This window comes from Podarcis tiliguerta (assembly GCF_965153285.1).
Source record: "Podarcis tiliguerta genome assembly, chromosome: 11".
NCBI lineage: Eukaryota > Metazoa > Chordata > Lepidosauria > Squamata > Lacertidae > Podarcis > Podarcis tiliguerta.
The window spans coordinates 60,120,757-60,141,859 of NC_139544.1; the positions used below are offsets into that span (position 1 = coordinate 60,120,757).

The following is a 21,103-nucleotide window of genomic DNA, read 5'->3' on the forward strand; positions in this document are numbered from 1 at the left end:
TGCCATCGCCTTTCTCCCAAGGTACAGGCGTCTTTTAATTTCGTGACTGCTGTCACCATCTGCAGTGACCATGGAACCCAAGAAAGTAAAATCTCTCACTGCCTCCATTTAGGCCCTTCTGTAGGGGGAGGAATGGAGAGCAGGCACTACGGCTCCCAGAAGGCAATGGGAGAGCCGGCTCCACACCCTCCTCCTCGCTTTCTCCCCCCGCCCGTTCCAAGTCCTCCCCATTGGCCGGCTCCTCCGACAACACTTTGCTTGCGCCGTATCTGGGCAAAGCCCGGGCCCCATCAGCCAATCGGAGGTCAGAGTCAGGCATGTGGGGCGGGACAGGTCAGATGGACGCTGGGAGTGGCGGTTGTTTCAAGATGGCAGATGTGGCTGCTTGTTGGAGTAAGGGCTGTATCTTTACCTCAGGAGGGACTCGAGGTCAGGGGATGGTGAGATGAGAAGGAAAAGCAGGGGGCGGAAATGGTCCAGGGTTATAAAGACTAGGACTAGCTGCCTGAGAAACAGTTTCTATCCAAATGCGATTTTGGTTTTAAATGCAGTGCAAGGAGTCTCTATGGGAGTATATTGTATTTAAAAATGGGGCTAACCAGGTTGGGATAGCTGGGATAACAGGCTTGTTGGTTTTTTAATGTCTTATGTAGATTTTTTCAGTTTCGTTCTGTATGGGAGAATGACAAGAAAGATGATTGTATTGTATCGTAATTTGACGGCGGGCCGGTGATAAACGGTGGCAAAGGCTGCGGTGGTTCCTGAGCATGTGCAGAGAGCCGCCTCCGTTGCCTCAGGAAACAAGCCCCGCCAAGTGCGGAGCCAGGCCCGGGGGTTACGGGGGAAGCCCCCACTCCCAGGGCGGGGGGACCTTGGCCTGCCAGCCTCTCTCTCTCTCTCGCCCCTTGCCCTACTCTGCAGGGTTGTTGTGAGGGGCCGGGGAGCATCGCTTGAGATGAGTGAATGGATTTTAGTTCATGAACGATGTGAGCGTAATGATATCAAAGAGAGAACAACAGCATATTGTATATAAATGAATCATGAGGAAGGGAGTAGTGTACTGTATAAGGAACAGTATATGCAAGTACCGTATTTTTTGCTCTATAAGACTCACTTTTTCCCTCCTAAAAGGTAAGGGGAAATGTGTGTGCGTCTTATGGAGCGAATGCAGGCTGCGCAGCTATCCCAGAAGCCAGAACAGCAAGAGGGATTGCTGCTTTCAATGTGCAGCGATCCCTCTTGTTGTTCTGGCTTCTGAGATTCAGAATATTTTTTTCTTGTTTTCCTCCTCCAAAAACTGGGTGCGTCTTATGGTCTGCTGCGTCTTATAGAGCGAAAAATACGGTAATTGCATAAACAGGTGCTGTTTTGTTTTCCATGTAATCATTATCTGCATATGCTGTCCCTTACTGTCATCCACATATACTTCATTCTTTCCCAAGATTCATGTATATATAATCTGCTGTTGATTTCTGTTTGGTACTAATATGCTCACAACTTTTTTGAACTAATTTGCATACATAGGTCTTCGGCTGATGTATTTAAACTAAATCTTTCCAACTAGATTTTAGTCTCTGTTTGGTTGTCCCCCTCTGGCCATGGGAGCAGAATAAGATCTTTCCTTTCAGCATCTAGAAGAGATGGTGTGCGGAGAACAACTTATTGTAACGACTTTGGAGCAACGGGTTAAAATGAGATTGGGGATCTGTTTGTAACTTTGGGGAGAGGGCTAGAAGTGAAAGAGTTCAAATGATAGCTTAGGGATACAACCTTTTCAGGTCCTTTAGGGGGGCTGGAAAAATCATGGCGTGCTTTTAGGCACCACCATCTCATTTTCACAGGTTGGCAGCCAGCCTTTAGGTGCACCTCATAGAGCTAGAGAAATGGCTTAAAGCTGTCATTTAGCAACATTTGATTTCTAGCTGCGCATATTTACATGTTTATTTGCTTACATTTAGCCTTCTCTTCCATCATGGAGCCCAAAGTAGCGTGCATGCACCTGTGGTTCTCAGGCAGTCTCCCACCCAGCACTAACCAGACCTAGACCTGCTCAGCTTCCCAAAGGTGGTGGCATCATGTTCCTTCTGGCCCTAGCCTGGAATGTGTCCAGAGGAGGGCAACCAAAATGGTCAAAGGCCTGGAAACGATGCCTTATGAGGAACGGCTGAGGGAGCTGGGCATGTTTAGCCTGGAGAAGAGGAGGTTAAGGGGTGATATGATAGCCATGTTCAAATATATAAAAGGATGTCACCTAGACGAGGGAGAAAGGTTGTTTTCTGCTGCTCCAGAGAAGCGGACACGGAGCAATGGATCCAAACTACAAGAAAGAAGATTCCACCTAAGCATTAGGAAGAACTTCCTGACAGTAAGAGCTGTTCGACAGTGGAATTTGCTGCCAAGGAGTGTGGTGGAGTCTCCTTCTTTGGAGGTCTTTAAGCAGAGGCTTGACAACCATATGTCAGGAGTGCTCTGATGGTGTTTCCTGCTTGGCAGGGGGTTGGACTCGATGGCCCTTGTGGTCTCTTCCAACTCTATGATTCTATGATTCTAGATCAAACTGAATAATTTCATTGTACCCACTGACTTCCTGACAAATTAGATGCGGGCTTTTGAGTTTCATTTGCCTGCCTAGCCAACTCCCAATCAACCCTTCCTTACTTAGACGTATCAGAGAAGGTGAGGCAGAGGATGTTGGCCTACTTTGACCTGCTTTTATATTCTGTTTTTACTTAACAAAAATATTGTCATGGATAATTTTAACAAGATAACACAGCTGACAGCAAGTCCAATGTGCTCTCTACTCCCATTATATATATACTTTATTTACATTATATTTGCTGATTTATGATCCGGCAAACCTTCACTGAAGATGAACCAAGAAACTATTAATGGATTGAATTTACTATTGGATTACAATTGTAAATGGAATGCAACAGGGACTTTACAAGAACTTTAGAATCTACCTATGGAGTTCTTCAAACGAAAGACTGTAAAATACTGTGAGGTTTTGTGGCACTGTCTCCTACAGAGAGCATTAATTTGGATTTAAAATTGCTTTGGTGAGACATCAGCTTGTTAAAAATGAAGGGAAGATTAAAGAACAAAGAGCTGGATGTCAGCCCTGCGCCATGGCCTGATGCCAGTAGACTTTTGGCCCCGATAAACAAGATGGCGATGGCTCTGACGCAGTTTGGAAAAACAGCTCTTCAAGGGAGACAACCCGCAAGAAGGACAATGGATTATAACAGGAAAGGGAGTACAAAGGAAAAATAATTTACACAGAAAACGTCAGGTGTTAAATCCCTCTTGCAAGTTAATGGAGAAGGATTTTTTGAATATGAGTGAAGTCATTACACCAGTGGCTGCAAAAACAGAAGAAAGGATCAAGATCGGAATTGGTGTATTTGGATTATATATGAGATTCTGTGCAGGATTTAGGAATAACGATCTCCGGATGATCAGAACATGGGAAGTCACCCAATTTGTTTAATTTGGAATGTATAATTGGCTTTATGAATTGTATTATGATTTGGCATGATTTGATATTGTAATAATGTGGCTCATTTTGGTTATTAATGAAAAATTAATTTAAAAATATATTTAAAATAAAATAAAACGTTGTATTTGGAGCTGTATAGCTGTGTCCAGGGTGTCGTACATTGTTCTGGGAAAGGTGGTTGGGATTCCAGGGTAAATATTAGGCTCAACATCATTTTCTGGCATTGCAAGTTTTTGCACGCAGTGATCTTTACGACAAGCCAGTCATGTTTTGCACTGGGACCTATAGCACTGTGTTTAGGGGTAACCTACAGTTCCCATGATTTGGGGGGGGGGGAGTCATGTGCTGTAATGTTACGGCATGTCCACAGCCATTGACAACAACCAAAGTGAATAGTTTCTGGTGAATTTTCCTTAAATCGTCTTGTCTCAGTTATATTTTTAGGGTTTATCATTGCAATGGTGAACTAGATACTGCAGTTTTTGGTTGTGGTGACCTGCTATTAACGATAATTAGTTAAAGTTGTTTCTATATGTAACAACAGCAGCTTAGATTCTGTATGCACAGAAATGGAAGGGAAAAGAAGTTCCAAAGAATGGATAAGTAAGATAATGGACTATGCAGAACTGGCAAAATTATCAGAAAAATTAAGAGAATCTAATGATGAGTGTTTTGTGGAAGAATAGGCTTTTTTCACATTATAGTATGCTGAACTCGTGAGCAGAATTTGAGCTATGAGCAGCAGAAGTAATTAGATTATAATATTGTGATTATGATTTAACAGCTAGAAGGGGTACAGCAGGAGAAAAACATCATCTCCATGGAAAACAGGGTGGGAAGTTGACAAAAATTAAGAGAAAAGACAACATTGTGTTTTGGCTATACAGTGGATGCTCAGGTTGCGAACGTGATCTGTGCGGGACACACGTTTGCAACCTGCAGCATTTGCAACCCACAGCTGCGCGGGTTGTGATTCGGCGATTCGGCACTTCTGCGCATGCGCAAAGCATGATTTAGCACTTCTGTGCATGCGCAACCGCCAAAACCCGGAAGTAACCCGTTCCGGTACTTCCGAGTTTCGGTGGTCCGTAACCTGAAAAAACGCAACCTGAAGCGTCTGTAACCCGAGGTATGACTGTATACAGTGGTGCCCCGCAAAACGAATGCCTCGGAAGACGAAAAACTCGCAAGACGAAAGAGTTTTCCGTTTTCTGAGTTGCTTCACAAGACGGATTTCCCTATGGGCTTGCTTCGCAAGACGAAACATCTTGCGCCTTTTTTTTTTAAACCGCCAATGCATTCCTATGGGAAACCGTCAATACACATTGGTGCTTCACAAGACGAAAAAACTCGTAGAACGAAAAAACTCGCAGAATGAATTAATTTTGTCTTGCGGGGCACCACTGTATGTTTAAAATATTGAAACAATAAAATAACATTTAAAAAATAGTTATAACTGCTCAAGCTTCTGGGTAGGTAACCTCAATGGCTTGTAAAAAGAACCCAGCTTTGGCAGAGGCCACTGTGACTTCAGCGCCAGCCCGTAATAGACCTTATGACAGATGGAACCTGGGCTCTGTTCCGGCACTTCGGACGTCGAAGAGATCTGCTCAAGCCCTGCTGTTTCAGAGGACTGGCAACTCGGCGATGTCTCTTCTCCCTATTGAACTTTGAAGCACGAGAAGTCATTTTCTCCCCCCCCCCCCCAGGTGAACGTAACCAGAAAAGCTGGCCAGAGTGATTTGTTGGAGGGAGGAAATGCATTGCAGGTGGGGCTGGAGTAGATGGCCTTTGGGTCCCTTCCAGCCCCACGGGAGTCAAAGTGGTGCTGGGACTTGGGGAGGAGGAAGCTGAGAGGGAAGAAGCAAGGAGGAGATGTTATGCACTGAAGTTCTCACCCTGGGCCAGCAGGGGGATACTGTAGATAGTTATGCAAATAAGGGATCGAAAGTGGCTTTCAGTGATTGGATAGTTTTAGAAAATGGTTACAGTTACGTTGTACTGGAGCTCTATACAGTGGTGCCTCGCAAGACGAAAAGAATCCGTTCCGTGAGTCTCTTCGTCTAGCGGTTTTTTCGTCTTGCGAAGCAAGCCCATTAGCGGATTAGCGCTATTAGCGGTTTAGCTGCTATTAGCGGCTATTAAAGGCTTAAGGGATTAGCGGATTAGCTGCTAAAAGGCTATTAGCAGCTTAGTACCTTAGAAAAAGGGGGTGGGGAGCGGAAAAAAACCCTCAGGAATCGCAAGACATTTTCGACTTGCGAAGCAAGCCCATAGAGAAATTCGTCCTGCGAAGCACCTCCAAAACGGAAAACCCTTTCGTCTAGCGGGTTTTCCGTCTTGCGAGGCATTCATCTTGCGGGGCACCACTGTATAAGCAGGATGACTGAACCCTTCAGCCCAGTTCCGTTTTGGCCTGTGAATAAACAAGAGCTGTTTGAAGAATCGCTGCGTCGTCTGATATGTTCACCCACAACTTAACAGGAGACATCTGGGTTGAGCTGGTCTGGCAGCACCATGATAAAGAGGAACGGATTTAGACGGGGGAGATTCAATTCCATCTCTGGCCAAAATGCTCGCCTTGTGTGTCACCTGGGTAAGTTACTCATTCTCTGCCCAACCTCCCTCCTAGGGAGAAGAGCTCAGGGTAGCTCAGATGAAGCCTCGACCGACGGAAGGCTGTAGGGACGGCTGGCAGGGACAGATAGGAGTTGTTTCATGTGGGGTAGCGTCAGAGGAAAGTTCTTCTCCTTTGCTCATAGAATCAGGGAATTGTGAGTCGGAAGGGACCTTCAGGGTCATCTAGTCCAACCCCGGCAATGCAGGAATCTCAGCTAAAGCATCCATGACAGAGGGCCATCCTGTCATGGTCCGGTTCACAGGCGATTGAAGTCCCGGCTGGGGACATTGGGACCGGGGGCAAGATGGTGGGGTGGGAGCAGGAACAGGAGTCCAGAAGCCAAGAGTCCGAGGGTCAGAAAGGAGTCACGAAGTCAGGGGTCCGAGGAGCAAGGAATCACGAAATCAGGGGTCCAGGGAGCAAGGAGTTAAAACACAGCAAGGCAGGGAACGTGTTGCTGTGGCAAAGAGCTGAAGGGAAATGCTGACCTTATATCCCTTCCTGGCTCTTGCCACCAGGTGCTGTGAGTTACCAATTGGCCTCACCTGTGAGGCCGCACCTTGCGTCTTCAGCACAAACTTAGGAAGGCCCCAGTCTTGGTCACAGGGCCTGGCTCCTGCATGCGCACAAAACATGGTCCTTCCAAAAGCTGTGAGATTAGATAAAGGGAAACCCAGGGATGCCCTTATCGTGTGTGTATGTGTGTGTGTATTTCTGGGTCTGGACTTTTGCTCCCTCCTGCCATTGGCTAGCATTGTTACTTTGCTCTGTGCATAGTAAACATTTTTTTTTTCCCAGCCAGAAAGCAGCATGCAGCTTTTGAAGTGTTTATGTCCATCATAAATCAGTGATAAAACTTTGAGCAGGGTGGGTGCAGAGGGAATTAAGATGGATACTATTTAATAAGGAGCAAGAACAATCCAGAACTCTAGAATTAGCAATGCAAATACTATGCAAAGAAGGAACAAATCTTCTGAAACTGAATGCCCATGATAGACAAGGTGGTCTTCATCAGGTAATCCACCGCTTCAGAGAAAGTGCTTGCTGTTTTCTATCGCACTGCCCCCTAGTGGACTTCCATAAATATTAATGCTATGTTTTTAACCTGGATTTGCTGGGTGCAGAAGTGATAGAACTTTATTCTGTATAAAGCACAGACAAGTTCCTGCAAATATACACATACACAGAAATGGGGAGGAATTCACATTTAAAGGAGAATCTGCCCCATCCACAGTCTTGGAAACAAAACGCAAAGCAGAGCACAGCTGTCCTTCAAAATCCACACTTCTTAGAATTTCATATGGCAGTTTTCCAGCCAATTACAAAAATGCACAGGCCAGGGTGAAGTGTGCACAGAAATGCATATATTAGTGGAACTAACATACACAAATTTGTTGTCTTAGGGAAAGATGCTTTGCAAAAGTGTGTGTATTAGGAGAAATTCACACTACAATGCTGATGAATTTTCACGTGGACCTAAAAAGAAAACACCACGTATCAGAAACTGATGGATTCTAAGTATACAAATAGAGATTCCAGCTAAACATTAGGAAGGATTTTCTGACAGTAAAAGATGTTTCACCGTAGAACGAAGCCACTCCTCATCTCCTTCCTCATCTTTCATCTCCCATTCTAATAGTATGCTGTATGCAGCTTTCAGTAGTTTCACTTTCCTTTCAAACACTTCCGTTTGAAACCTAGATCTAGTATAAATAAATCCTTTCTTGCGGCAGAGCCCGAGACTCTTAATCTCAGGGCCGTGGGCTTGAGCTCCACGTCCAGCAAAAGTTTTCTGCACTGGATGAGCCTCGTGGTTCCTTCCAACGCTACAATTTTATGCAAGAAGGAAGGAAGGAAGGGCGGAGAGAACAGATTGCAGATTGCAGGCTGCTGCTTAATTGCCTTGTTACCCTTTAACCAGGCATCAGTCAGGGCTGGGGAGGAGAGGACAATGACTCTCTTCAGAATGTGCCACCAGGAGTTATGACATCTGCCTTCCCAACAGGGACTGAATCTCCTGCCTGTCGGAGACCAAGATGCTGAAGAAAGTCATCGGCTGGCTGACGATCCGAAATGAAACCATCCGACAGGGACTGGCAGAGGCTCTGTCCACCTTCATCCTGATGGTGAGCAGGACAGGGGTGGGGGGTGCAGGGGTCATTCGAGGAGGGGGTGGCAAAGGCTGGGGCATGCACTCCCCCTTCTTGTTCCTGAAAAAGTGATGTGTGTGGATGAGGAAGGGGACAGGAAGGGGACCCAATCTGCATCAGAACCAGACTTCATCAAGTTTGCAAAACATTAGCAGAACCAAAACAGGCATCCCTCAAAATGTGCACATATCTAAATTCTGAGATACGATTCTCCAGTCTGTCAGTGTGTGTGCAAAAATGCATCTGTTAGGTCTGATCCTGCCTCGGGGCTCTTCTGAACACTGCAGTGTTGTGTGTGCCAGCTATATATTTAAAGCACATTCAAAGAACATTCCCCTCCGCTCAAAGAATTCTGGATACAGTGGTACCTTGGGTTAAGAACTTAATTCGTTCTGGAGGTCCGTTCTTAACCTGAAACTGTTCTTAACCTGAGGTACCACTTTAGCTCATGGGGCCTCCCGCTGCAACTGCCGCGGCGCCACCGCACAATTTCTGTTCTCATCCTGAAGCAAAGTTCTTAACCTGAGGTACTATTTCTGAGTTAGCGGAGTCTGTAACCTGAAGCATCTGTAACCCGAGTTACCGCTGTACTGTAGTTTGTTAAAGGTTGCTGGTCACTTTGTGAGGGGCAAACTACAGGGCCCAGAATTCTTTGAGGGAAAGGATAGGCTTCAAAGGTGCTTTAAAGGCATACAGAGTCAGCAACAGTCATCTCCACCCCTTGTTCTGGACACGAAGGATCAATGTCTCCCACACACAGGCTGTGACCCGCCGACCTGAGCACCTGAGCTCATTAACCATGTTTAGTGATCCACCTGAAGATCAGCGAACCTTTCATATGCTAAACAGTATATTTGGAATAGCAAACAACAACCCGACTCAAAGATGATATTATGGGAGAAAACGGGGGAGGACATTTTATACTGAACTTCAATTTGCATTAGGTATCTGGTTGTATTAATTAGTTATGGATTGGAACCCATTGTCTCATGTTTTTGAGGAAGCATCTGATAAAAGCACCATTACGCCCAACTTAATGGGGAACATTTCTTCAAGAACAGCTCATGCAATGCTATTTTTATTTTTCTAAGCATCTAACCGGCTAAAAATATAGTATTATTATTGCAAGGGATGTTTAATCCATTATCATCGCTATTAAATTCAGTATTAGACACTTTGGGATTAGGCAGGGATAGTGGCATTAGAATCTGGAAGCAAAATAATATGCTTTTGACACAGGAGACCAGGATTCACATCCGCACTCAGCCACGAAGCTCATTGGGTGACGTCAGGCCAGTCTCTCAGCCTTACGGGAGTGTTGTGGGGATGAGGAGGAGAAGCATGTCCACGGCCTTGAGCTCTTTGGAAGAAACGGTGGTCTGTAAATGTCATCCATTGACGTCAGCCTGGACAGCTCAGTGGGTTAGAGCTCTTCTTTGGTGATCCCTCGTAGCTTCCATGAACACGGTTTTAACAGTGAGTCCCTAAGTGACCTTGGAGGCCAATTCTGGATCCACACGTCCTTCCACAGTGGAGACATAGGTTTCCGGGCAGCAATTGATCCTGGTGAGAGTTTGCCAAGCATGCCTTCCTCTTAGCACTTTTCTCCCTTTTGTCCTGAGTTCGAGCGTCTTCAAAGCCCATGACACCTTTGGTAAAGGCTGTTCTCCAACTGGAGTGCAGGCCAGTGTTTCCCAGTTATCAGTGCTTATACTACATTTTTAAAGATTTGCTTTGAGAGTGTCTTTAAACCTCTTCTGTTGACCACCAGTATTTCACTTTCCTTTCTTACATTGTGAATATAGTTGCTTTGGAAGGCAATAATCAGGCATCAGTACAACTTGACCAGTCAAATGAAGCTGAAGCTGAAAATAATAATAATAATAATTTATTATTTATACCCCACCCATCTGGCTGGGTTTCCCCAGCCCTCTGGGCAGCTTCCAACTGAATATTAAAAACAATACAGCATCAGACATTAAAAACTTCCCTAAAGAGGGCTGCCTTCAGTTGTCTTTTAAAAGTAAAATAGTTGTTTATTGCCTTGACATCTGCTGGGAGGGCGTTCCACAGGGCAGGCACCACCACCGAGAAGGCCCTCTGCCTGGTCCCTGTAACCTTACTTCTCGCAATGAGGGAACCGCCAGAAGGCCCTCGGCGCTGGATCTCAGTGTCCGGGCTGAATGATGGGGGTGGAGACGCTCCTTCAGGTATACAGGACCGAGGCCGTTTAGGGCTTTAAAGGTCAGCACCAACACTTTGAATTGTGCTCGCTTCAACACCAGTGATCTTTGCACGGGTGATGTTGTCCTGCTACCATGACGATGGATACCTTGACACATACGGGTCTCTCTTCTTCCCCCTTCCTCCACAGGTTATTGGACAGGGCTCTGTTGCCCAGGTGGTAATAGGAAAGAATAGCTTTGGGGACTTTCTGAGCATCAATCTGGGATTTGGATTCGGTGTCATGTTGGGAATTCACGTAGCTGGTGGAATCTCAGGTGAGTCTGGTAGATAATGTGCCTGGAAGATCTCCCTTTTAATATCAACTGTGCAGTTTCAATCCGTTTAGATCTGGACACAAATTGCTTTAATCCCTCCCCCCTTGCTGGTTTCTAAAAGGTTGATTTCTATATTATCTTAGTGCTTCTCTTTCTTTCCTTTTGCTGTTCCAGAGAGGTTCTGTGTTTCATAACATTTTCTGCCGGGATGGTTTTACTGCAGGCTTTCCCAACCTGCTGCCCTCCAGAGGTTTTAGATTACAAAACCTAGCCCAGGAGAAAGCAGATAGAGAAACGTTTTTTGGGTTTTTTGTTTTTTATTCAAAATTATAACAAGACATATTATCCAAAAACATATTATCCTTGTCCCCCCCCCCCATTTTTCCTCCCTCCCCCCTCCCACACACACCCCGACCCCCCCCCCCCCGGAGGCAGTGAAGGCCACCAACATAGATGGCTGCAAGAGAGCATTAGACAAGTTCATGGAGGACAAGAGGGCAATCAATGGCTATGTTGCAGGAATGTATGTATAGGTTGGGGGGGGTTGCCCCTCCAGAAGATATCATGCACATGCAGCCCACTACCAAAACCAGCACCATCACTTTTGTGACTTTTGTGACTTGTCCCCACAAAACACTTCATCACAGTTTCTTCCTATCTATTCAAAGGGCCTCTGCTGCACAATACCAAAGGTAACAATTCCCTGATAAATGTATCTGTGTACTGGCTCACAGGGAAAACTTCAGAAATTCATATAGACATGTGAGCTCAGCTACTCAGCAGCCCCTCTGCCTGAGTGCTGATCCCTGGCATCCTGATACCTGAGTGCCAGACAGGTAGCCATTCCAGAAATAAGAAACCCAGATGAAGACAAAAGGGTGTGATTAACTTGGCTGGGAAACAGGGAAATGTAAATATTTTTTTGTTACATTTAATGGGTGTTTGGTGGAGGGCAAGGGGAACCATGGGGCAGGGTTCAGGATGCTCAGATTTCTGCCACCAGACCTCCCCTTTCATGATGTAACCGTGATGTATGAGTGATGTAGTGGGGGGGGGTGTGACATGGGGATTAGCAGCTAATAAAAGTTTGGGTTCTCTTTTGTTTTGGGCTTCCATCTTGTTCCACCTTGTGGCAGGTGGGAGTCCTGTAGCGACAGTCTTCAATAACGACCAAGCCTACTGGCTGTTGTTTTGCTCTGGTATTCCTGGCTGGTGTCCTTGTTTTTTGTCCAAAGGAGCCCTCAGATTTCTCCGTTAACAGCTACTTGTCATGATGGTTATGTGCTGCCTCCACAGCTGGAGGAAGCAATGCTTCTGAACAGCAGTTGCTGGAAACTGCAAGGAGGGTGTGCCCTTGCACTCAGGTCCTCCTGATTTTGGGCTTCCCACAGGAGCACCTGATTGGTCACTGTGAAAGAGGGTGCTGGACTAGACAGCCAAGGATCCAGTGATCCAGCAGGGTTCTTCTTACATTCTTAGTTGTTTATACAGCTGTAGACCCAAAGCACTGGAGGGCATGAGCACTGGTGCCAATTCTAGGGGGCCTTGGGTGTCAGGGCACTCACAGTTTTTGTGTGTGGGTGCTCAGCACCCACACTGTGAGGCTCCGACGCAACCTCAAAGGCCCTACGAAGTATTGGAAGCGACTTCCAGTAGAAACTGGAAGTAGACAATGTCAAATGTCACGTTATGTCGCGGTTGCCATTGGGCACCCATAATCGGGGCACAAGCTTGAGGAAAGCTGTTTTCATCTTTGTGTGACATCCTTGCTTTATACTGATTTCTGTAAAGGATACGGAGAACTTCCACACACCGGAGATCTAGAAACGCACAGATTCAGCCTTGACGCAACATTGAGGCCATCTCTACACTCACAGAACCACGGTTCTCAGGATTAAGAAGCAGATCCCAACACCCACTCCATGATGTGTAGAACAACTTCCATAATCTGGGGACCACTTTGCTGAGACTTGCCTCCAGCAGCTGAGGGTGTGGAATGGAAGTGGGGAAATGGCTTGTTTTGCTTTTTTTTCATTGTTTTATTTTTTATTGAACATTTTCAGCATACGATACCATAAAAAACAAACTAATCTAAATGAAAAGGAAAACAGCCAAAAAAGAGAAGGCTCTCCTTTTGCTTTCCCATCACTTAGCATTTCCCTATGTTGTGTTTTTAGCAAACGCTCTCAGAATTGGTCTTTGTTGTGTTTGTGTTTTTGCAAAGATAGCCCTTCTAAGAATTGGCAAGGTGGAGGGGTGGCTTGCAAATGGTATTATTGCTACTACTATCACTATTATCATCATTTACTCTCATGTTCCTGCCATTTCTTTTGCCCCTGGAAGGTGCTCACATGAACGCAGCAATTACATTTGCAAACTGTGTCGTGGGGAATCTGCCATGGTACAAGCTTCCGGCGTATGTGATTGGGCAGTTCGTGGGATCCTTCTTGGCTTCTGCTACGACGTTTACACTGTATTATGGTATGCTACTTCCCTTGACCCCCAACCCCTCACAAAGCCACTAGAATAGCTGGGGAGAAAGAAGAACTACCTGAATTTGTACTTGTTTCAGTGACACACGCACACCCTTCTCTCTCATAAACACACATACACACACACACTCTGTTGGTCCATGCAAGGGCAGAGTGGTTTGATCAGAAATTCCACTTGTAGCCTCTCCAACGTGTGCTTTTGCTGTTGAACTGTGTAATCTGGTTGCTTCCCTTTCAGAGGCCCTGATGGATTATACTGGGGGGACTCTTACTGTTGGAGGACCCACTGGCACAGCAAACATCTTTGCCACCTATCCGTCTCCGTACATGTCAACTTTGGGCGGATTTATAAATGAGGTTGGTGCACCAGGATTGACTTTATTTATTTAGTTCATTAAAGTTATATACTTCTTGTTATATATTTTAAAAAACAACCCCAGAGTGGTTTGCTAAAAGAATTAAACAGTAGGATTAATAGGGAAAGCAGTTAAAACACAACTATTTCATAGGGAGTCATTCTATGGCTTCTAGATCATAGACACGGACAGCTTTGACCATTGTCCTCATACGGGACTCCTCCTTAAGAGACAAATGTACCCAATCAGTCTTCAGAATGCAGGGGGTTAAGACAGGGTCGGCCCAGCCATGAGGCTAGGTGAGGTGATCGCCTCAGTCAGCAGGATCCACCTGCCTTTTTCCTTCACCGCTTCTTCCCTGGCAGGGAAGGGGGACGCCATTTTGTTGTCTGTCTCAGGTGGGTTAAGAAGTAAGCAAGCAAGGGAAAGGGGTTGTAATAACTGTTCCCCACTGGTCCCCACACCGGACTTTCCCCCACCTTGTTTTGGAGAGGCCTCTTCTGCCTCTGGGCTGCCATCTTTTATTTCATCCTTCCTTCCTTCCTTCCCTCCTGGCCTCATCCCCGCAGTTCATCACTACAGCTGTGCTATTGATTGGAATCCTCGCCATCAACGACCTGAAGAATGCGGGTGCTCTTCCAGGCACCCATGCCTTGAGTGTTGGGCTGCTGGTTGCGGTCATCGGCATCTCCTTGGGGATGAACACCGGCTATGCCATTAACCCTTCCAGAGACTTGCCACCAAGGATCTTCACAGCCGTTGCTGGATGGGGGCTGGAGGTCTTCAAGTGAGTTCCTTTTCTCTACCACAGCATCATAGGAGTGGGAAGCGACCCTGAGCGTCATCTAATCCACCCCCCTGCAATGTAGGAATCTCAACTAAAACATCCAGGACAGGTGGCCAGCCAACCTCTGCTTGAAAACCTCCAAGGAAGGAGAGTCCACCACCTTCTGAGGGAGTTTGTTCTACTGCTGAACAGCTCTTACTGTCAGAAAGTTCTTCCTAAGATTTCATTGGAATCTCCTTTCTTGTAACTTGAAGCCACTGGTTCATGTCCTACGGTGCAGAGCAGGCGAAACCAAGATAGGTCCATCTTCCCTGTGACAGCCTTTTAGATATTAAAAGATGGCTATCATATCACCTCCCAGTCTCCTTTCCCAGGTTAAACGTACCCAGTTCCTTCAACCATTCCTCACAAGGCTTGGTTTCCAGACCCTTGATGACCTTCTGCACACATTTCAGCTTGTCAATATCCTCCTTAAATTGTGGTGCCCAGAATTGGACAAAGTACTCCAGGTGTGGTCTGACCAAGGCAGAATAGAGTGGTACTATTCCTGTGATCGGGACACTATACTTCTGTTGATGCAGCCTAGAATAGCATTAGCCTTCTTTGCTGCTGCATCACCATTGACTCATGTTAAGCTTGTGGTCTACTAAGACGCCTAGATCTTGTTCACATGTGCTACTCACAAGGCAGGTGACTCCTAGGTGAATACTGCAGATCCCCACCATTTCTGCCTCCCTTATTTGCATGGATTGATTAAATTTGATTACTGAACCTTTTTTTCTTATTATTCCTGGTTTCCTCTGCCCGTTAGGTGCAGGGTGGGCAACAACCACTTATTTAAATATAGATTAATTGAAACAAATTGGTTGATAGCTCTTGTGGATGCGAAGGTAGGTCTGAACCTCCTCGCCCAACGTTAGGTGAGAGAAGTTAGGTCGTGCATTGAGCTATCCCATTTGTTAAGGACTGGAGTAAGAGTGCTTTTGAATGGGCTTTTGATGTGCACCCTACCTCCTCTCCAAGGAATTCAAGGTGGTATACCTAGGATTCCCCCCTTTTAAAAGTACAAAATGAGAGTATAAAAGAGCTGCGGGTGGAAACAGGTCTCCTGAACTTGATGCAATGCTTGGAAGCAGTATGGGCCAATAAACTGAATCTGAATCCTGTTTCGTGTAATTGGGGATGCAGAGTGGGAGACTGCCAGATCTGGATGAGATTGCCCCACCCAAAGGAGCAGCTTGGGGGTACAGCTGGATTCAACACCGTCAGCAGAGGCTCAGGTGGTCTTGATGGCAAGGAGTGCTCTCCCTTTCCCCTAGCTCAGCTGGAACCCCTTTGGGACAAATATGCCTTGGCCATTGTGCTCCATGCTCTGGTAACTTCCAGACTGGATTGCTGTGACACGCTTCACTTGGGGCTGCCCTTGGAGACAGCTCAGACACGTATGATGGGAGTTGCACCCCAACAATCTCTAGAGGGGCCACTCTTGCATTAAAGGAAGGCTGATTTGTGATGGACGTAATTGAAGTCCAGTACAGGCAAGTGATGGTCCAGTTCAAGGATGGGGAAGATACTGGCAGAAACCATTTTGTGTGGGTCCGATAGATGCATGATCACGCACGCGCGCAAACACACACACTGCTCCCGACTTGGAAGAGGCCCCAAATTGGGGCAGGACGGGCTTATGAGTGCTCCACCGACACCCATGGGGGTCAGGAAGGGGGTCTGCTCAAAATGGTTGTCACTTGTAGTCACCATCCAGCAACAAGAGGAACACAGCTTGCCCATCCCTGGACCAGATTCTTTTGAATACTGCCACCAGGTCTACAAAGAACCATGTGATCTCCAGTGGTGCTGTCAAAGAAGCAGCTGAGCTCAATTTCTGCTCTTGGCTTCTCGTTGTTGTTGTTTAGTTGTGTCCGATTCTTCGTGACTCCATAGACCAGAGCACGCCAGGCACTCCTTTCTTCCACTGCCTCCCACAGCTTGGTCAAACTCCTGCTGGTAGCTTCGAGAACACTGTCCCACAATCTTGTCCTCTGTCGTCCCCTTCTCCTTGTGCCCTCCATCTTTCCCAGCATCAGGGTCTTTTCCAGGGAGTCTTCTCTTCTCATTAGGTGGCCAAAGTCTTGGAGCCTCAGCTTCAGGATCTGTCCTTCCAGTGAGCACTCAGGGCTGATTTCCTTAAGAATGGAGAGGTATGATCTTCTTGCAGGCCATGGGACTCTCAAGAGTCTCCTCCAGCATGGCTTCTGCTAGAACCGAATAAAACCAGCTTTTCTCTCTTCCCCACCCCCCAGCGCATCAAATAATTGGTGGTGGGTCCCAGTGGTCGCACCGATGTTGGGAAGCCTCCTTGGAATTTTCATCTACAACATCTTCATTGACTTTCACAATCGCCCTCGGCTGGATGGGAGCAGGAAGCCAGACTGCGAGGGCGACGAGAACGTTGAGCAGCGACTGTGAAATCTGGACTCCCGTCAACCGGAAGCTGAATTTGGGACTTGGGACAGAAAGCTGAAAGCTGTCTGCTGTGGCCACAGTGCCCAAGAGCATGCAAACAGATATCAATCTATGTTCTTAGCTAATAAACAGAGGGCACTTTTTTAGGGGATAAATAAGGGAAGGCTGGAAGGTGTAGGTTCCTGCCTGCCCTGTGCTCTTCTCACTCAGCTGCTGCCAGTGAGCTGCATGTCAGGGCTCACGTAAGAGCCTTGCAAAAATCCCTTTAGGCAGGGATGCTCAAGGGGTGTGCTGTGAGACGCTGCCCTTGAAAAATACACCATCATTTCAGTACTTTCAGTTATTATAGACTGGTTGACCCAACTTTTTCCTTGTAGACAGAAGTAGCCCCAACCACCCTCCGCCGGTGCACTCAGTTATACAGGTGCAATTTGTGAACTATGTGCAACAATTGTGGAAAGATGCAGGAGAATTTCTAGGCTTGGCTATGACGTACAATCAGGCATAAGACTCCTGGCTGCATCTGCCTGCTCTCTGGTTTAAGGTGAAGCACTGCTGTAAGACACAGAAACACCCTCTTCCTGTGACTACCATTTAACTCTTCAAACAAATTCAAATTCTTCAAAACCTGGGAGGTTGCAAGCTCTCCTTCCTTGGAGGGCCCTGTGTCATGGATGCTTTAGTTGATATTCCTGCATTGTAGGGGTTGGACTAGATGACCCGTGGCTCCCTTCCAACTCTACAATTCTGATTGTAAGAAAATATCATCCCAAGGCAGAGTTTGGCAACGCAGAACCTCCCAGGTGTTGCTGGATGCCGTCTGTGCAGGTCTGCATGGTCAAAGGTTGGGGGATTACGGGAGCTGTAGCCCACAATCCTGACTGGGGACACGGCCACTAGATCCTCCAGCAGAGATCCTTCCCAGACCCTTTTCCCTTTAACTAGAGATGTTCGCAAACGAACTAGGGCCACCTGCATACAATGGCTGCCCCCTTCCCTAGATGGTCCCAGTGGCAAACATCAAACTGCCAAACTCTCTTATCCGCAATCGCTCAAATTGCAGATTGTGTTTCTTTCATCTGATGCCATGCCAAGGATGATTGGGACACAATTCACGTGTGGTTTGGTTTATGACTTGAAAAGTGATCGGCTCTCAGCCTGGTGCACTTCTAGCTGTTTTGGACTACAACTCCCATCAGTGCCATAGAAAGGTTGCTCAAAGGATGCTTCCCAGGGGAGGGTTGCTTTCCCCCACCCTTTGTGCACTTTATCTGCTCAATCTAGACAGGAAAGGGGATTCCCAGGAGGAATCCCCCTTAGCCAGCCATTGCATTATGATCCCTAGACAGGCTTAGTATACCTGAAGGAGCGTCTCCACCCCCATTACTCAGCCCGGACACTTGGGTCCTCCTCTTTAAGGTCTCTGGTGGTTCCCTCACTGCAAGAAGTGAGGTTACAGGGAACCAGGCAGAGGGCCTTCTCGGTAGTGGCGCCCTTCCTATGGAATGCCCTCCCATCAGATGTCAAAGGAAATAAAGAACTACACAACTTTTAGAAGACATGTGAAGGCAGCCCTGTATCAGGAAGCTTTTAATGTTTGGTGTTTCATTATATTTTTATATGTGCTCTAAGCCTTCCAGAGTGACTGGGGAAACCCAGCCGGACGGGCAGGGTATAAATAATAATAATTATTAGCAATATTATTAGCAACGTTCACTCCAAGGAAGGACCATGTCGAACCTGAGCCCACTGGTCGCGTTTGGCACAAAGGAAATTCAGCCAGAGCCTAAAGCCTTTTAAATAAATACTTTTAGATAAATACATCTTGGTCCCATTCGATGCTCCACCAGCCACAAACTAGGAGGCCTTTTCTCGGGGGTGGGGCAGTGGACCGAAGCCACGGTGGGGCGGTGCAGGGTCAAAGGGCAAAGGTCAGTCAGGGCTGGGGTTCCCGTCTCCTTGAGGAGCTTCCGGCCTGCTGCGGATTCTTAGGGGCTGTCCCCGCCTGGCCCTTCTGGGAGGAGGGCGTCTGGGACGGCAGCTTCTTCTTCATCACCGGCGTTTTGCTTTTGCTGCGGAAGACCTTGTTTGGGTCCAGCTTGTTCACAAAGGAATCGGCCTCCTCAGAGAGCTGCTCCGTGTTGACGGTGATGGGCTTGTACATGTTGAACCATTGCTGGAAGAGGAGAAGGGAAAGTGAGGAGCAGCAAACGGCAATCACTGCAGGGTAGGCATATGGTTCTGGTCGTCTCATCTCGAGAAGGATGTTGAAAAGAGTTAATTAAAGGGCAACCAAAATTATCAAGAGGTGGAGTGACTCCCCTATGGAGGAAGGTGGCCGAGGTTAGGACTTTATGGTCAGGAAAAAAGGCAAGTAATAGGCAGCACGATAGAAGTTTACGAAGTTTGGCATGGCACAAGGAAGTGAAGGGAGTCTCTCATTGGGAGATGCAGGGCAGGTAAAAGAAAGGTAAACCAGGGAACTCAGGATCCCAAAGAGGCGTGGCTCTTCGGTTCAAGGGCCATCCTGACGCAGAGGAAGACTCTAGCCTCCGAGCCCTGCCTGTCAAGGCAAATTGCCCATCTGATAACGCTGCTATCAAAATTGGCAATAAAAAAAATGCTGCACATGGCAGAGAAGGATATATTGAGAGAAATATTGAACTGTGACCTTGGGAGTAAAAACTTTGTTTTGAGAATGCCTGAGAAAGCTAAGCAAGCCGGAGGGGTGGGGGAAGCAGATAGAAGAGGCTCAACGCAGGAAGAGACCTCTGAAAAAAAACAGATCCTAAACCAGATTTGGCAGACTTTGTAATGGAGCAATTTGCTCAACAGAGGAAGGATTTTGGATTACAGATGCAGGAGCTATTTCAGAAAATGAGTATTAAGAGGATAGTGCAGCTCAGCTGTCACAGCAGATAGAAAGAATGGGTGTAAAGGTTAAAGAACTTGAGGAGAAATTGGCTGAATTTAAGAAAATCTCTGAACAAATGGAGCAAGTGTGTAAAGAGGCTGTGGTTGGGGTTGTGGGTAGACTGGCTCTATTAGAAGATGCTGTTCTTATGACACAAATGAGACAAAATGAGAATACGGTGAAATATGCAATTTACCAGAGCAAGAGGAAAACCAGAGACTAGAGAAACATTTAGCAAAAAATCTTAGCCGAATGGTTAGGAGAAAGAGAGGAGTGGGTGGAGGAGGCTATACAGACCTGTTACCACGTCAGAAATAGGAGAAAAAGAGGGACACAGCAGCCTGGAGACTGGTTACTTTCATAACTAGAAGAATAAAGGAAACAGTTCTCCAGAAGGGATTTGAAACCGGTCTAAGGGTTGGTGATAACAGGGTTGAGATATTTAAAGAAATTCCTTTTAAATTGAGAATCGGAAGACAGAAATATAAGTTCCTGACAACCGCCCTAAAAAAAGCAGACATACAATACAAATGGGAGTTTCCAGAGGGACTCTCATTTATATACAAAGGCATAAGGTATAGACTTACAACAGAAATGCAGGAACACAATTTTTTTGAGAAACAAGGCAGAGTCTTAGAAAGACAAGAAACAGATAGGTATGGGAATACCCCTCTGGAAAAGCAAAGGCAGGCAATGGAACGGCTTGCACAAGAAGAAGGAAAAGGTGCAGCAGGAGGTAGACCTATCTTGAGAGAAGTTGATAATGGCAAACCTTAAAATACTGAATTGGAATGTGAATGGATTGAACAATAAAACAAAGAGAAACAGGGAGGAACATATAATTCTCAAACAAAATCTTGATATAATTTGCCTACAAGAGACACATAAAGCAAAAAAAGAAAGGTAAGCCAGGTAAAAGAAAGGTAAGCCAGGGAACTCAGGATCCCAAAGAGGTGTGGCTCTCTGGTCCAAAGGCTGTCATGACGCAGAGGAGGACTCTAGCCTCTGAGCCCTGCCTGTCAAGGCAAATTGCCCATCTAATAACTATCAAAATTGGCGATAAAAATAATGCTGCACGCGGCAGAGAAGGAAGGTGAGTGATGGAAGGGTGGGGGTGTCTCAAGGCCTGGCTTCTGGCTTGTTATCTGCCGGCCATGGGACTAGAGGCCTCAGACAGGAATGCAGCCAGATGGGCTCAGGGACAGAAGGGGGTCTGCTTGGGATGGAGCAGATCCCCAATTTAATCCCTGGATGATCTGCTAAAATATTATTATTACCCTTTGGCAAGACTTTCTTGGCACAGAGCTGCAGGAGAGAGATC

The 21,103-nt window shown here is 46.5% G+C and overlaps 2 protein-coding genes across 6 annotated transcripts in view; one reads left to right on the forward strand and one right to left on the reverse strand.

Annotated features, from left to right (window-relative positions):
- The window catches only part of TPGS2 (tubulin polyglutamylase complex subunit 2), a 77,241-nt gene that overhangs the window by 50,040 nt on the left and 6,098 nt on the right, over positions 1-21,103 (reverse strand). Inside the window, exon 7 of one of the 3 annotated variants that reach the window (XM_083403134.1) lies at positions 18,432-19,044. The exons of the other annotated variants lie outside the window; for them this stretch is intronic. Coding sequence (XP_083259260.1) covers positions 18,805-19,044 — 240 coding nt within the window. The 3' untranslated portion in view covers positions 18,432-18,804. Of the gene's footprint in view, positions 1-18,431; positions 19,045-21,103 lie in introns of those variants that run through there. 3 annotated transcript variants of the gene reach the window in all.
- LOC310659520 (aquaporin-7-like) lies at positions 49-18,691 on the forward strand. Of its 3 annotated transcripts, none has more exons than XM_083403194.1 (7): positions 49-304; positions 8,125-8,245; positions 10,644-10,770; positions 13,114-13,251; positions 13,501-13,619; positions 14,188-14,405; positions 16,706-18,691. In XM_083403194.1, the coding sequence occupies exons 2-7, from the start codon at positions 8,156-8,158 to the stop codon at positions 16,869-16,871; spliced, it is 858 nt and encodes a 285-aa protein (XP_083259320.1). In that variant the 5' UTR covers positions 49-304; positions 8,125-8,155; the 3' UTR covers positions 16,872-18,691. The 3 variants fall into 3 exon arrangements, with proteins under 3 accessions (XP_083259320.1, XP_083259321.1, XP_083259319.1); XM_083403195.1 differs by lacking the exon at positions 49-304 and adding an exon at positions 372-393; XM_083403193.1 differs by lacking the exon at positions 49-304 and adding an exon at positions 5,940-6,095.